Source organism: Solea senegalensis, linkage group LG19 (genome assembly GCF_019176455.1).
Source record: "Solea senegalensis isolate Sse05_10M linkage group LG19, IFAPA_SoseM_1, whole genome shotgun sequence".
Classification (NCBI taxonomy): domain Eukaryota; kingdom Metazoa; phylum Chordata; class Actinopteri; order Pleuronectiformes; family Soleidae; genus Solea; species Solea senegalensis.
In genome coordinates this window covers 21,005,278-21,020,446 of record NC_058038.1, presented here as the reverse complement: position 1 = coordinate 21,020,446, position 15,169 = coordinate 21,005,278, and the positions used below count along the sequence as shown (strand labels likewise).

Sequence of the window (15,169 nt, the reverse complement as noted above, 5' to 3'; positions counted from 1 at the left end):
AATTACATGTATAGCAGTATAGTATCATTTTTAATGAATCTACCTACCACATACAGCCTTAAAATTATTATTCTTTTTCCTTCTTCTCACTCTCTAGGGCGTATGATCCGCATATTTGATTTGGCAGAGATTTGTTTTTTTTTGTCTTCATATGCCAGATGTCCTTCCTTAAGCAACCATACGATTTATTTGGGCTTGCAATTGGCACTAGAAGTACACTGGATGTGGCCCCTCCATGGTTGGGGTCGTGTTATGTGACATAAACAAACCTATCAAAACTTTTAGTAAACATATATAGCATGTGCCCTTGAATCTTTGTGGAGATTTAATTAAACAAAGCACAAAATCTTTTGTTATTAAAAGTTGTATTTGCATACAAAACTCACCAAAAAATATGGCAATTCCATTTAACGAACGCAAACACTTGTACACTATGTCATCAAAAAAACAATTGTAAAATTGTGAACTGCGATACCTGAACAGATGGCACCGCTAACATGGTTTTGCTATGTGAAGATACTGCAGTCAGTGGTAAATCTCTGAAATTATAGAGCTAAGTTACTCTAGTCAGAGCTTCACACACATATAGTGGCACAATACTATCTGGAGGTTGTAGCTCAAACCCCTAAATGTGTATTGAAAAAAAAAGTGATACCTGCTGAGCCTATATATTAAGGTGGCCCCGAGAGGTCAGGGCGCTGCAAATATCACAACTCAATGTTTTGTGTTGCGGTGTTTGCGGTTGTGATATTTACACACCTGCTGGTCATTATTATTATTATTATTATTATTGTTCTTATTAACACACCCTTACTTAGCAGGTACAGCTAGCAGACAAGTTTCTTGTAATCCACTGTAATACAGGTGTAATTGGATCTAATATCATTATTGGATCAAAGGGATTGTAGCAGATACATGATGACACTACTGTGAGAAAATGTATTTTTACATAAAACAATATTTGTGTAAATAAATATACATGTTTTCCCTACGGTACAACTTTGTCACAGTGGCTCCAAGTATGTCTAATCCTGGAGTTCAGGGAATCAGCTTGGTGACACTGGAGTCAAATCTACAACAGAAGGAGAAAATAAACATGACTTCAGGCAGACATTTACCATATACCATACCATTATTATCACCAAATGTAACATCCTGAGTAGACTTGCGTTCTGTTTCCTGTTTTATGTTGAAATTACCATTGCCTCTCGTTTCAGAGTCTGCTTTCTGTAAAGTTTCCCTCCTGTGTCAGTACTTTGTTGTATTTACATTATACTGCATTTACATATAATGTATTTCCTGATGTAGAATGTTGCATATTGGATTATGTTAATTGAACGTGTTTTTACTACCTCTTAGAAGGGGAGGAGGATGATCAGCCTTTATCAGGTTACTCTGAAACAGAGCTTCAGTCATCCAGGAGAGGGCGCTGCAGCAGTACTCCAGCTATGAGATAAAAGACAGAGAAGGACGAATGCTGAGCAGGCAGAGACAACAGCTGCAGAGAAACCAGATATACCATCCCCACACAGCCATACTCACTGTGAATACTCACCTTTAAAGAAGGTTTATTATTGATTAGGACATTTAATTTGTGTAAACATAATTACCAATGCCTGGTTCTGTGCCTCTGCCAACCATTCAAGCTGTAGACAATATAACAGTCTCCCCTTATATCTCAGTCACAGCCAAAAATGAGATTCAATAGAATGAATGGTGAATAATGGGATTCATTTAATTAATAAAAAAACCCATTGAAAGATTTCTATAGGTATAGCTTACATCTTACAGTATATATGACATACAGGATCGTCTATGTATATGTGTATATATATATATATACATTTATATCTTGATGACCTCTCAAAGCACTGCATTCTACAGTTTTGCCATCCACACCCGTTCACTCACACATTCATACAGCACTCCTGTGGAGCATATTTTCCATCACACATTTATCATTACATTACATAACACTGAAACTTCCAGTAGGCACCACTGAGCAACTTGGGGTTATGAGTCTTGCACGGGGACAGAGCGGGAGATCGAACTCCGACCTTCCATTTGCATGACAAACTGCTCCAATGTAATGTTTTGTAACTTTAGTCTTTGAAACCCTTTATTAAAATGTACCTAAATGATACAAACTTAACACACAGTAGCAGCAGCAGCTCCTGTGTCCCTGTAAGCTAAAAATGCTTCTCTCTATGTTTCTTTTATGTTTGGGATTTTAAGGGCGACTGGTTTACAAACATCACCCTGAACAGTGGGATACAATTACCAACATATTCATAAGATATCATAGACTTGGTTCAGTGGCTACAATCTTGTATCCCCACTGGCAGTGATGGTGGGAGTCCATGTCTGGGACTGGTTCCCTGTGATTGCTACATGTCAAATGTGACTGTCAGTGTCTCAAACAACCACACTGCAAAAACAAGTTGAAGTTACCTTCTTTGTGGTTTTCCAGAAATAACTGTAAATTCACTTTTACAATGTGGCTTCATATTTGAAGTGCTTCAAAATGTCAACCATTTTGTCTGTCCTATCATCCTTTTCCCTTCACTGCGTCAGCTGATCTCCCACAGACATAAGTGCAGAGCTAGGTTTGGTATAGCGCTGTGTTCATGTTGTGATTGTGCTGATGTGCACAATCACCAAAAAAGATTTCTGTAAGTTAAAAATAAAATGTTAAAGCTGAGCTTGAAATGTTTGTTATGGCTTATAATGTTCATTTTGTAGCGCTGTTAAAGTATAGCAGACCTCTGTCTCCAGCAGCCGGAGCCGTCTGTCGTGGTCACGGATCTCTGTCATCTGTTTCAGCACACTGTCCACCCTGTAAACACAAATACACACTCAAACACGGTAAAGCGACGGGAATGTCACACCTGTCCATACAAAATAAAAGAGAAAATATAAACGCTCTAGTGAAACATACCAACATGATGTCATATGTAAACTTCATAATGTCTGACATATGTTACCTTGTTATTTATTGGTTGAAATGCTTATACGTTTTTAGTATAATGTGTATCTAATAAACTATTCTGTGACTCTAGCCCATCTGCTTTAAGGACTGTGGACATGTTGTTCATTCAGAGATGGTTTTAATACCTTGGTTGTAACTAGGACTGTAAAGTCCCGGGCGAATGGTCGATTAATCATTCAATACGTTCTGGTTCAACTCAAATTCTGATAAGTCAACTTGTTGCTGTGTTCATTTCATGCTTAATTTGATTTAATCTGGAGGAATGTACCAAGTGCGAATGGGGGTGTTTTCAGAGCACCCCTGTTCCACAGGTAACAGCGTGAAACAGGGGAGAACACTCCCATTGTTTTCAGTATTTTGGATTAGCCCAACCCACAGGAGACAGATGGATTGTTTTATTTCATGTTGAGCTACAGTCAGTCGTCCTCTAACATCCATGTCACAGGCGTCACAGGCGTCACAGGCGTCACAGTGTGGCAGCATTTTACAAAAATAGATGGCGATAAAAAAGTCAAATGCAAAGTTTGCCAACAACAGTTTTCATATCACAGCTCGACTACAAACATATCATATAAACACGCTAAGCTAACTTGTCTGTGTTATGTTGCTCCGTCTGTTTTGAGTACATGATCAAATCAGAATTAGCATATTTCAATGTTTTAGTCTAATAATCATTGATTAGTTTTATAACTGCAGGCGCACTCGCCCGCAACAACGGCAGCGATCTACAGTATTTGTGTCTCAGCCACGAAGCTGAGCTCCTGTGTTCAGTGTCTCTGTGTGAGGACATGAGACAAATCATCTAAATATTCCTCAGCAGTTGATATCGCGCCAATATCAACGTAGTATAGTATAGTATCTAGTATATTTTCAGAAATCATACGCTATGATATTGCACAGATGCATATGATGTTCCATGCGTTCCATGCTACAAACGGATCCGGTCCAGCCTACATCCAGGACATGATCAAAACCTACACCCCAGCCCGCCCACTCCGCTCTGCATCGACAAACCGGCTCGCTGCCCCCTCACTGAGAGGATCGCAGAGGCACTCGCAGAACTCGAGACTGTTCACTGTCCTCGCTCCCAAATGGTGGAACGATCTACCCATCGACATCCGGACAGCTGAAAGCCTCCACATCTTCCGCCACCGACTAAAAACACATTTCTTCCAACTCTACCTCGACTAAGACGACAAAAAAAAAAACCTTGTACATTGCACTTATGACTAGCACTTCATAGTTTGATCTACTTGAAGCTCTTACTTACTTCTAGCTCTTATTTGTACCCAAATGTTTAAATGCACTTTTGTAAGTCGCTTTGGATAAAAGCATCTGCTAAATGACATGTAATGTAATGTAATGATGCAAAACACTTTCAGAGCCGTGACTGGCTAAATACATTTCTGTTAACAAGAATTAGGTGTAGCTAAAGAAGCTGGTAGGTGAGAATAGATAATAGAAAAATACTGATGTATTAGCTGGGCTGCAAATTCATGTGTATGTTGAACTTTAAAATAGCAATACCAGAGGGAACCTACTTGAGAGATGTACGTTTTAGGCGAGCTGTGTCAGTCTCTCTCTGCCGCTTGCTCTGAGCTGAGAGATAGTTTTCTTTCTGGATCGCCTCCCATGTGTTAAGGCGACTGGCCTTTCTGCCCCGCAGCTCCAGAACTGAGGAAAGACAGGGGAAGTGAGGGGACTGTAACCAGGTAAAACATAGATAGGAAACACAAATGCACATGTATGAAAATGATCTGTGGAGATCCCTCAAAGAACGGTTATTACCCAGAACAGGATTGCAAGGGTGTACCCTGCCTATCGCACACAGCTCCCCCCACAACCTCATGTGGAGGATAAAGCAGTTGAAGGATGGATTTTTGGGTAACTTCACACCCACTTCATATGCACCTATTTTTTGTAACAGGTGTGCATTTCTTGGTTTCTCACCAAAGTGTTTGCTCTTGACTGAAGAGATGCGACGGATGTGTCTCTTGATGAAAAGATGAAGGTGTGAGATGATGATGAAGGGTGGTGCTAGACATGGCCTCGAATGGTACTCTACAATCAGGTTGTAACGCTGAAACTTCCAGTAGGTGTCACTGCGTTCCTGAACTTTGGAGAAGGTGTAGCTGAGAAGTAAAAAGTAAGTAGTAAGACACGTACAGAGAAGTAAAATCATTCGTTTCACCTTTACAACTCACAATACACTTTCTCTCGTTTCATTTAAAATCAATGTCAACAGCAGCATACCTGAACATAGCAATGAGAAGGTTGACCAGCACAATGTTGGTGAACAGCAGGTAGATGACAAGGAGGATGACAACCAGCCAGTTAGCATAAGTGCTCATACAGGGCTCTTCTCCTGCTTCAATTTCTGTGGCGTCATTTGTACAGTTTACTTGGACAAGTTTGTCAGCTGATGGGAAACAACGAGGAACAAAACAAAACAGTAAGAATCTATACTGCTTCTATGTATTTACATGGCTTTATCTAGTCTTGTTCACCATTAATGTCCATCAACACAAAGCCTTCAAGAGGTACATGTCTTGCACAGGGACACATTAATAACAAGTAGAGTACACAAATGAAAGATGAGCCATATAGTAGGCATATGCTAATTGTGTCCAGGTGGCTGGCATCTTTCTTGGAGTCTCTAAAGGTGTGCCCCAAGGTGTGGTTCTATGACCTAGATCGACAACCTGTGTGACAACTTGTCAAAGGCCTTTTATCACTTTTATGCAGACGATACCATTATTTATTGCTGTTCGCCATCGATTTTCAGACCTACAGAAATAAATCCTGCTTCTCACTCAAAGCAAGAAAACTTTTAAAATCTTCAACCTTTTCGTCGTTACTAGATTATGGTGATGTGCCGTTTTTCACCGTGAACTGAGATCCCCTCACTCATGTCTGTGAACTCTATGTTAAAGCTGAATGTCCGTCTCTGAGTGTGCGCAGACATACACAATGGCTGTTAATAATCTATAAGGCTCTTCTTGGCTGAGTTCCTTCATATCTGCACACTCTTCTTCAAAGAATTAAAAGCCAATCTAGTTCTCCATCTATCTGTTCCCTATTTCTGTTCTAACAGAAGAACGTTCAGCTTTGCCACTCCCTGTGCATGGAACATTCTCCAGACTGAACAGAAAATCATTTTGCTTTTTAGACAGACAACGAAGAAACAGTTTAATTTGTTACTGTGACCTCAACTCCTGCACTTTAAATGTCAAGCAAACTTTATACAGAGTTAAATTATTGTTTGTAAGCGGTCTCATAAATCTGTAATATTTACTATGACGTGTCCTGCTGACCTCTTGGCCAGGTCACCCTTGGAAAAGAAATTTCGATCTCAATGGGCTCTCCCTGGTTAAATAAAGGTTAAATAATTACCAAATAAAAAAAGAAAGATGCTACAGCAAGGGGAGCCAAGAGGACAGGCCAGGTGCCCTTATGCTGATGGGCATGTTGTTGTCCTGGCTCCCTCTTTGTTCTGCATTTTCTTAATGCGTTGCATGAATTCAATTTTTTTTTCCATCTAATTCAAGCAGAGTGGACAAAGGGGAAGCTTCTTGAGTGTGAAAGAAACGGGTAAAATCTAGACACTCACCATCCATTTCGTTTATCGGTATTTGACCAAAGATGTGCAGGTATGGCCTGTAGAATACTCTGCGGAATATCCAGTTGGGGCGGGGATCATATGAGTAGAGGAGGGCCTGATTGGCCACTCCATAGGCCATAAGCCACACAGCCAGGAAAAACAAGAAGAAGAAAACGTCCTTCATCTGAGGGGAGGAGACGCAATGACTCAAACACTCATAAGTCTGGAGGATTGAGGACAGGATTTTAGTCCAGATGCAATATCAGTGATGATTACATGTAATGTTAACTAGTGAAACACATACATGTCACAGATGAACATTCAATAATAGCCTGAAAAAATTGCTAGGGATGGGCATGGATTTTCATTATCTGTGTGTCTCTAACCTTTCGTGTTACATTTGCTTGATACAAATACATTTGCATTTTTTTGCACTCACCATTTTCCCAACAATGATGATCTTGGGCCCAAGTTGTTTGTGGATGGCAAAGATATGGATCAGACGTAGTGTGAAGACCATAAAATCTATGGCCATAACCGCTCGTCCAAAATTATACGACCATGGTGTCAATCTTGAAAATGAAACCAGTCGTCATACATTACATTTGGGTGCATAATATTCCCTTCATCGTTAACTCAGGTACAGTAGACAGGATGTTTCATATTGTAAAGCCTTTGTCCAGTATGTCCCTACACAGAAAGGATGAGGCAATCTCATTGGTGGAATTATCGCTATGCCAACACTGGCACTATTAAACACTATTAAATAAGTCTCAATATTAGCAGATTAAATCAGTGCATCCATGCTCAGCTCAGGACTGCATTTTTTGAGCATTTTCGGGGATCGAGTGGCTCAGTGGTTAAGACCGGTACCCTGTGTGCGAAAGACATCATGGTCCCAATGATCGCAAGTTTGACTCCACCCCTGGCTGATTGTACTCAATTCCATTGTAAGACGCTTTGGATAAACGCGTCTGCTAAATGGGTAGTAATGTAATGTTTAATAAAACAGTGAAGAAATATTCACGTGACAGGAAAATATTGACTGTATGTTTAAATTGTAATGTTTAACTTTTCAATAAAAAACTAATGTCCATTACATTCAACCTAGGGATGCACGATATTATCAGCACAAATAAAATATTATTTTGGTTTGAAATACACACAATGCTGATCAAGCTCCACACAATCCTGTCTTTCTTAGTACACTGATGCTAAGGTCACATGTTGCCAGGTGAAGTCAGACGGAAGTGGCAGCAGTATTGCACTAGTAAAGCCACATGGTTGCTCAACGGTTGGAGTACAACTGAAAACACAAAGAGGCGCCAATGAAACATTTCAGAAGTGAATTCTACTGCTCAACAGGAGTTTGACAGGATAAACACATCTGTACACACACAAACACTTCCTCAGTCAGGTCTGATAGTATTGCTTGACAGTCTGTTTTGCCCAATCGGACGCAGAATAACAACATGAACAAAAAAAATCCCCTGCAGGTTAAAGCATGTCTGCTTAAAATAATGGTGTCAGAATAGTCACCTGCAGCACAGGCCGACAATGAAGAGAGTGATGGCTGTCAGATCACATTTGTTCCACACATCCTGGATGTAGTTCCTCATCCTCTGGAGGATGAAGGTACTGCCTACAAAGAAGGTCTGTCAATCAAAAAGAGGCGTCACAATATTATACATGGATGGACCGAGGCTGATTGTCTGTGCCTTGTTCACTGTGTTGCCTCAGGTGCTGCTCACTTTGAAGGCTTGTCATTGCAGAAACGTTTTATCTTTTTTTATCTCTCCACTACTGCCAGGTAAACTTTACAGGGACAGTTCAGGGTTTGTTTTTTTAATGTGGTTGAATGAGGAACTGACACATTGTCTGTGTGCTGGGAAGTAGCCTGAGATGTGGAGGCCTGACCTCGATGCGGACTCGCCATCTTAGTGAGGACTCACCCCCAGTGAGGACTCACCCCCAGTGAGGACTTGCCATCTCAGTGAGGACTCGCCCTCAGTGAGGACTCGCCATCTCAGTGAGGACTCGCCATCTCAGTGAGGACTGGCCATGATCATGACAGAGAGGTGACGTCACGATCACCTTTTGTATGAAGCAGCTTTTATGTGAACAGCTGGAACGGTTTTGATATCCTGACATTTGTTGAGGGAGCTGGTTTTCTAGAAAGTTCTAGAAAGGACTGGCAGGAAAATCTCTGGACATCATTGCATATCTGGAAGCTGCTTAACATAATCATTGTTTATTCCTGCTCCGCTAATCTTGTTGCAACACTCCTGAGTCAATACTGCAAAAACAAAATACACTGCAGGACACATGTTTTAGAATTTTTAGAACTTTTTGAACAACAACACAAGTGAGTGAACTCATTAATCAGCCATTTTGCCACCATAATTATTTTTCTGGTTATTTATCTAAATGTAACACTGACTGTAATGTGTCAGTTGCTGTGAAAGCAATGATTTGTCTTAAAGAGAGAGGCATAAAATATGTCTACTGGCAACAAGTATGGATATAAGCGTGCATGTCAGAGCCTTCATAAACCAACCTGCCGAATCTCTTCACACACTAAGGTGAAAACCCAAAAGTAAAGCAGGAACTCCAGAGGTGCTGGACCGTCAGGAGGCGAAGGCTTGAAGTCCACCAACAGAACATACGCAAACAGGCAGAGGAAGAGGAAGTACATGAGCACATTCCCGAGGAAACAGGTGACGGGGGCGAACCAGAACTGTCTCCACCGAGATACAAAAAACGGCCTCCTGGTGTTAGTTGGCAAAGAACCTGGAAAACAGAATATTCAAAGATATTTTACTCTACACACAACCACAACTGAGGTTCCTTAATCTGTACTAAGGATGTGACCAAGGACTTCAAATGAGTATCCACCTATAGCCACAATTTCATTTTATTGATAATGAAATCATGACCACGTGTTCATTTCACACACAATAAAATTCAGTTCATCATTCCCACTGGTAGAGTGTTTATGGGTTTCTATGGGAACCACAAGGCACATGTACCAATACTGTCATGCATTTACATAACATTTTGATTAATAATGATAATAAAATAACCCTGGAACATCCTCGAGGAATGATACAGCAAACACTTTTCTACTGAGCTTCCTGTATTTTACACTTTATTTTGAAAGTCCACTGCTGACTCTCTTTTAGGATTCGACAGGAATTCGGTACCATGTCAACATTTATTCAACTGATAAATGACGTACAATGATCTAATAATTGTTTATAACCCTAACCCTATACAAAAGAGCCTGTTGACTCTAACTAGCATGTTAGCAGTGTTATTAACCATCGTTAAACTACCTCTCTGTGTCAGCATCTTATTAGTTGACTATCTACCTCTGATAAATATTTCATAGTATCATAAAATATCACATTCGTAGTTGATTATCTGTTGACAATATGTTTATTATAAAGTAAACAACAACCACACAGAGAGACTGCGCTGCAAGTAGCCAGAGCAAGACTGCAACTGACCTTTCAGCTTTTCTTTTAGATCCCTGAACTCTTCTGCCTCTTCATCACTGCAACAGTGAAACAACGATGAGAAAAGAAAGTCAGGAACCTTGTGCAGCCTTCATCTGTGCATAAATGTGTAGGTGTGTTACTTCTGTATAATGTCAGCGAGGGAGAAGACAGTGCAATCATTCCCATCCAGACTGTCAGTGTCTCTGCCATGATGGATCTCCTCAGACCAGACCTCCTCTTCCTGTTCCCTGTAACACACAAAACCAAACACACTTTCTTTAACAGTAAAACTGTAAAACTGAGAATGACGAGAGCTTGTTTTAATTATTAAAAATAACACTGATTAATCAATAATCAAAATCATTTCATTTAGTAATCAATTAATAGTTGCAGCCCTCGTTTAACGTAAAAGGAAATGAGGAGAAATATAAAAAAAAGTCTAATGTCATATCACATTATAATTACATTCAAACTTTCACCAACATTTCTTAACACTATGCTGAAAGATTAAAATGGAATTATTATGTGTATTATGTCATGGTGTGTTACAACATTATTGTTGTGAACTAAATTCATGTTAATGTTTAAGTTTACCAAGAACATGTACAGTGTAAACTGTGTCTAGTAAATTAGTAACTAACTCATATTGCTCATATTCACATTATATATTTTTTTAAACATCGTTTGCGACTAAAATCCTTTTTTTCCCTTAAATATCGCTTCTGTGGCGGGATGAATTATGAGCCAGTGTGAAATACAGAAATACAGAAATACAGCCATGAATCACATGGTAGTGAAGATATCAGGGCTTTAAGCACACAACAGTAACACAACAATAACACAACAGTCACACAGCACTGACCTGAAGCTGATGAGGTTGGTGTAGAGGACGGGGGGCAGGAAAAAGGTGAGGATCAGTTTCCAGACCTCAGTGTTTCTCTCCATGTCGCCCCACCAGATCTGAGAGAGCAGAGACTGCAGCACAGAGCAGCACGACAGAATTAAACAATATCACGTCTATTACATTACTTGATGTTTTTATTATTATTTGCGTCACTATTAGATATTTCCAGTTTTATTTTGGTATTCATTGTGTTTTCTTATATCACAATATTAACTCCCTCTTCCTGTTTGCTTTACCGTGCCACTCCTTACTCACATGCTCTGCGCCAGATGTCACGTGATGATGTCCAGTTTGCTCACAGCGTCAACGCACATTTTAAATCCAGAAAAAAATCACAGTACCTGACAAACTTATGATACATATATACATACTGTATATACATATACATATCATAACCCTAAAGCAGTCAAATGTTCTCCTGACTGTTTCATCATCCTCGCTCACTACTGCTGCTGACACTTACAAAGGTGATAATAATGGTGCTGTTTTGTTTGGTGACGTCAGCTGTTTATCACTCACCTGTTCACTATAACTATTATTATAATTATGTGTGATGTTATTTGGTCTTTTTGCTTGTTTTTTTGGAATTTTTACTGCATCAACCAACAGTTGACCAAATCATCATTCAGGGTTTGTTTAGCCTGCTTATGTATCTGTGACCCACTTTACATTAATAAACGTTAATAATGTAATAATAATAATAATAATAATCATTTCTAATGCAGTGCATGTATCTCTACCTGAACACCGTCATGGCTGAAGAACAGTCGAGCGTCCGCCACGGTGGACATTTGCAGAGACGTTGCTCCGCCCCACACTAAAGACTTCCTTATAAGGAGAGTGAAGGCGCGGCTCTCACTGTTCTGGTAACACTCACTGAAAACATCTAAAGACACAAACGTACAATATAAAGGTGCATTAGTGCATTTATTCTCCGTGCTCCTCAGTGTTCATTTGTTGTTTTCTGTTTGTTTGTCCTTTTGCCTTTTCGTTAGTTGTTTGATTAAAGACTTTATTAATTGTGCGACCTACGAATGAATACATTCTTTTACTCTGACATGCACCAATAAAATGTAAAATTCTCAAAATAAAAACAAAACTTTTTTCTCGTAATATTCCAACTTTATTCTTGAAAACTTCCATTCTTGTTCTCCAGTATGGCACTAATACTCCGCCATAATGATTGCATGACATCTTTTTTTAATTTACTGTGAAATAAAGACACTTGGGTGCAATCATGTAACGTGGCTGTAGAGAACAGACTCACCGAGCGCCAGGTTCTCAAACATCTGTGCTAGTTCCTTCATGGCCAGCTTGTTCTCAGTCTCGCTCTCCAGCTTGGAAAGCTCTCTCAGCATCTTACAGGCGCCCAGAGCGCTGAGCACAGGTTCTCCTGCCTGACACGCAAACACACAAACAGGCTGCCACTAAATAAACTCCAATGTTATGGGAACTTGGAAGATTGGCAGCTTTGTGAGGTGTAGTTTGCACATGATCATCACAGTACATTAAAACGTCAGTCCTCAGTGAAGTTCTCACCATCTCCCAGAAGTACAGAGCCATTTCCCTGCGGTTCTGCAGAACAGCCCAGATGAAGAGAGCGGCCCAAGGTGAGAGGCAGCGCTGGTTCCGGTACATGCACTCCCCCAGCAGCATCTTATTAACTTGCTAAAGACGATACATGAGTCATCAGTGAGCTCTGAACAATGATCTTTAGTGAGAGAAATTCTTTCATGTTATATTTTCATAAACAAACAATTCCATGTTACATTCAAACCATTGTCAATGAGTTCAGATCATCAGATCTGTGAAAAATGTTCTTTAAATGAGCAACAACTCAGGAAAGACCGAGTGAAACTGGCAAATCACCAAGGTCTCTGTGTGATCCGGACATCCATCAACAGTCTACAGTCTAAAGTCTCTCTCGTCTCTTCCAAACCAAAGATATACGTGAACTCTGAACGACACAGGAAGCCTGACTGTTAACGTCAGTCTCAGTTCTCCTCAGATCTGAATTGAACTCTTCACTGTCTCCACTAACTCCATCTTTGCTTAGGTAAAAAGTTGTTGCCAAATAATGGCATCACAGTTATGATAGCGAGCCAAAAGCTATTTTTCAATTTATCTGTAACTTTCAATGTTTTTGTAGAGCGCATGTAACATTTGACGCAAACGCAATCCGGGATTACACATATTATACGTATCTTACACAATGTATATATTGTATATTCTATTCTATTTTTATAATCTTAATTTGTACATTCATAGATGTGAAAATGCATATTTGTTATTTAATACCTTTAACTTTTAAACCTAATAAAGGATTATCTTATCTTATCCTTTCCTCAAGTATGCCCCACCAAGGGTAATCTCTTCTGTCTCCCCCTCCATGGAGGCAGATGCTGCTCATGTGTGAGTCTGGTTCTTCTCTCCACTGCCCCCTAGTGTTTGCTCATTGTGTGAACTGTTGTGTTTCTCTGCTCCATGATGTTGTCTGTGTACAGACCTGAGATCATGTATGTTGTGATTCTATACAAATAACATTTCACTGAATCTCTCATGTAAACAGCATGGATGACACTGGTGATCCAACATCCCAGATCTCCTGAAAGCTTTTACTTTTTGAACCAAAAGCAGTTCCCTGCTCACAGACCTTCAGAGTTCTCCTGGTGGTGGTGCTGGTGTCCAGGCCAAGAGGTCCGTAGTAGAAAGGCAGACAGACATCACCCAGCAGATCCCACAGCAGACGGGAAACCTGAAGCATCAACACACACACACACACACACACACACCTGCAGTTACACACACACACACTTGCTGACGCAATTATGAGTGACAGCAGCTGTTTTTAGTGGAGAGGGAAGGATTCATGATTTGTTTTATCACGGGGACCAGGCAGGGGCGGAAGGGTAAAGGGAGGGGGTCCAAGCAGAGAGTAGAGTAAAAGATGAGAGTGGGGGGGTGAGGGACACGGAGAGTTTGGTCGATGTTTAGAACGAGTTGTTGAATATGAAGAATGATGTGAGGGAGTTACAGAATATTGTGGAGTACATGTGACGAGAGCGTGAGCTACGAGTGAGAGCGTCGGCATTGCAGTTAGTATGGGTGAGATCTAGGATGTGTCCTTTATAGTAGGCGAGGAAGTCAGTTTAATGCTGTAATCCGAAGGTGTCCAAACAGGATGTACAGTCTCTGGTGTGATTATCAGGAGGATCAGTCCGTGGACATGAAAGTACACAGTGAACTCTGACACCGGTCATGTTTCAGGAGGTGCGAGCGAACTCATGGAAACATTTTCCAATCACATATTTTTGAAGTGCATGATGATCTACTTGTGACCAGTGACTGTGTTTCCTAGTTAGTAGCATCATGAACACATTACATTACATGTCATTTAGCAGACGCTTTTATCCAAAGCGACTTACAATGGAATCAAGTACAATTAGCCAGGGGTGGAATCAAACTTGCGACCATGATGTCTTTGGTACACAAGGTAGGGTCTTAACCACTGAGCCACTCCACCCCACACCCAACACAGTCTTAGATCATTATCTGTGTAACTCACTCTCAGAAGAATCCATCGTCCCTCTCATCTTCCTCCTCACCTCATACAGACTGAGTTCCATTGCTGAGGCAGGTCCAGTTAGTCCACACAGTGGACTCTTGAGGGGACCGGTCACAGATCTGGCCAGGCTGTGCTGGGACCCGGCCAGACCCTGCCTCTCACTCAGGTGCCTCTGGAGCAGCACGTAGGCCAGCGAACTGTCCGATAAGGAGCGGTACAAGCTCTCCAGGCGCTGGTACGTCAGGTAGTCCAGGATATTCAGACCGTTCTCACAGAAGAGACGCACAAACTGCGGCTTGTCATTGATCAGTGCATCTGTCATGGAGTCTTCAAGGTCCTCATACTGGAAAATAGAATCACCTGATCAGCATGTGACTGAAGCATGCACAGGAACCCAAGTCAACTTCCATCTTTTATGTCTTTCTCTCAGGTGAGAGCGTTTCATTCACTGAAGATACACTTGTCATGATACTGACATGTGACTGCTTTAAAGATGACAACACACTGGTGACAAAGTCGGAAACATGTTCAATGACGTCCAGGAACTAAATGACTAAAGGTTGTACAAAGCACACATTGACTCCTATAAGTTACACTAGAAAACTATTAT

At 40.7% G+C, this 15,169-nt stretch overlaps 1 protein-coding gene across 1 annotated transcript in view; it reads right to left on the bottom strand.

Moving 5' to 3' along the window:
• Positions 1-348: 348 nt before the first annotated feature.
• LOC122785332 (transient receptor potential cation channel subfamily M member 4-like) overlaps positions 349-15,169 on the bottom strand; it is a 33,481-nt gene continuing 18,660 nt past the window's right edge. Inside the window, exons 11-28 of the mRNA XM_044051077.1 lie at positions 14,600-14,902; positions 13,648-13,749; positions 12,534-12,662; positions 12,262-12,391; positions 11,735-11,880; positions 10,953-11,065; positions 10,231-10,338; positions 10,100-10,146; positions 9,148-9,380; positions 8,130-8,245; positions 7,030-7,162; positions 6,600-6,774; positions 5,243-5,408; positions 4,940-5,121; positions 4,531-4,663; positions 2,764-2,836; positions 1,353-1,446; positions 349-1,072 (exon numbers count right to left, since the gene is read on the bottom strand). Coding sequence (XP_043907012.1) covers positions 1,047-1,072; positions 1,353-1,446; positions 2,764-2,836; positions 4,531-4,663; positions 4,940-5,121; positions 5,243-5,408; positions 6,600-6,774; positions 7,030-7,162; positions 8,130-8,245; positions 9,148-9,380; positions 10,100-10,146; positions 10,231-10,338; positions 10,953-11,065; positions 11,735-11,880; positions 12,262-12,391; positions 12,534-12,662; positions 13,648-13,749; positions 14,600-14,902 — 2,409 coding nt within the window. The 3' untranslated portion in view covers positions 349-1,046. The remainder of the gene's footprint in view (positions 1,073-1,352; positions 1,447-2,763; positions 2,837-4,530; positions 4,664-4,939; positions 5,122-5,242; positions 5,409-6,599; positions 6,775-7,029; positions 7,163-8,129; positions 8,246-9,147; positions 9,381-10,099; positions 10,147-10,230; positions 10,339-10,952; positions 11,066-11,734; positions 11,881-12,261; positions 12,392-12,533; positions 12,663-13,647; positions 13,750-14,599; positions 14,903-15,169) is intronic.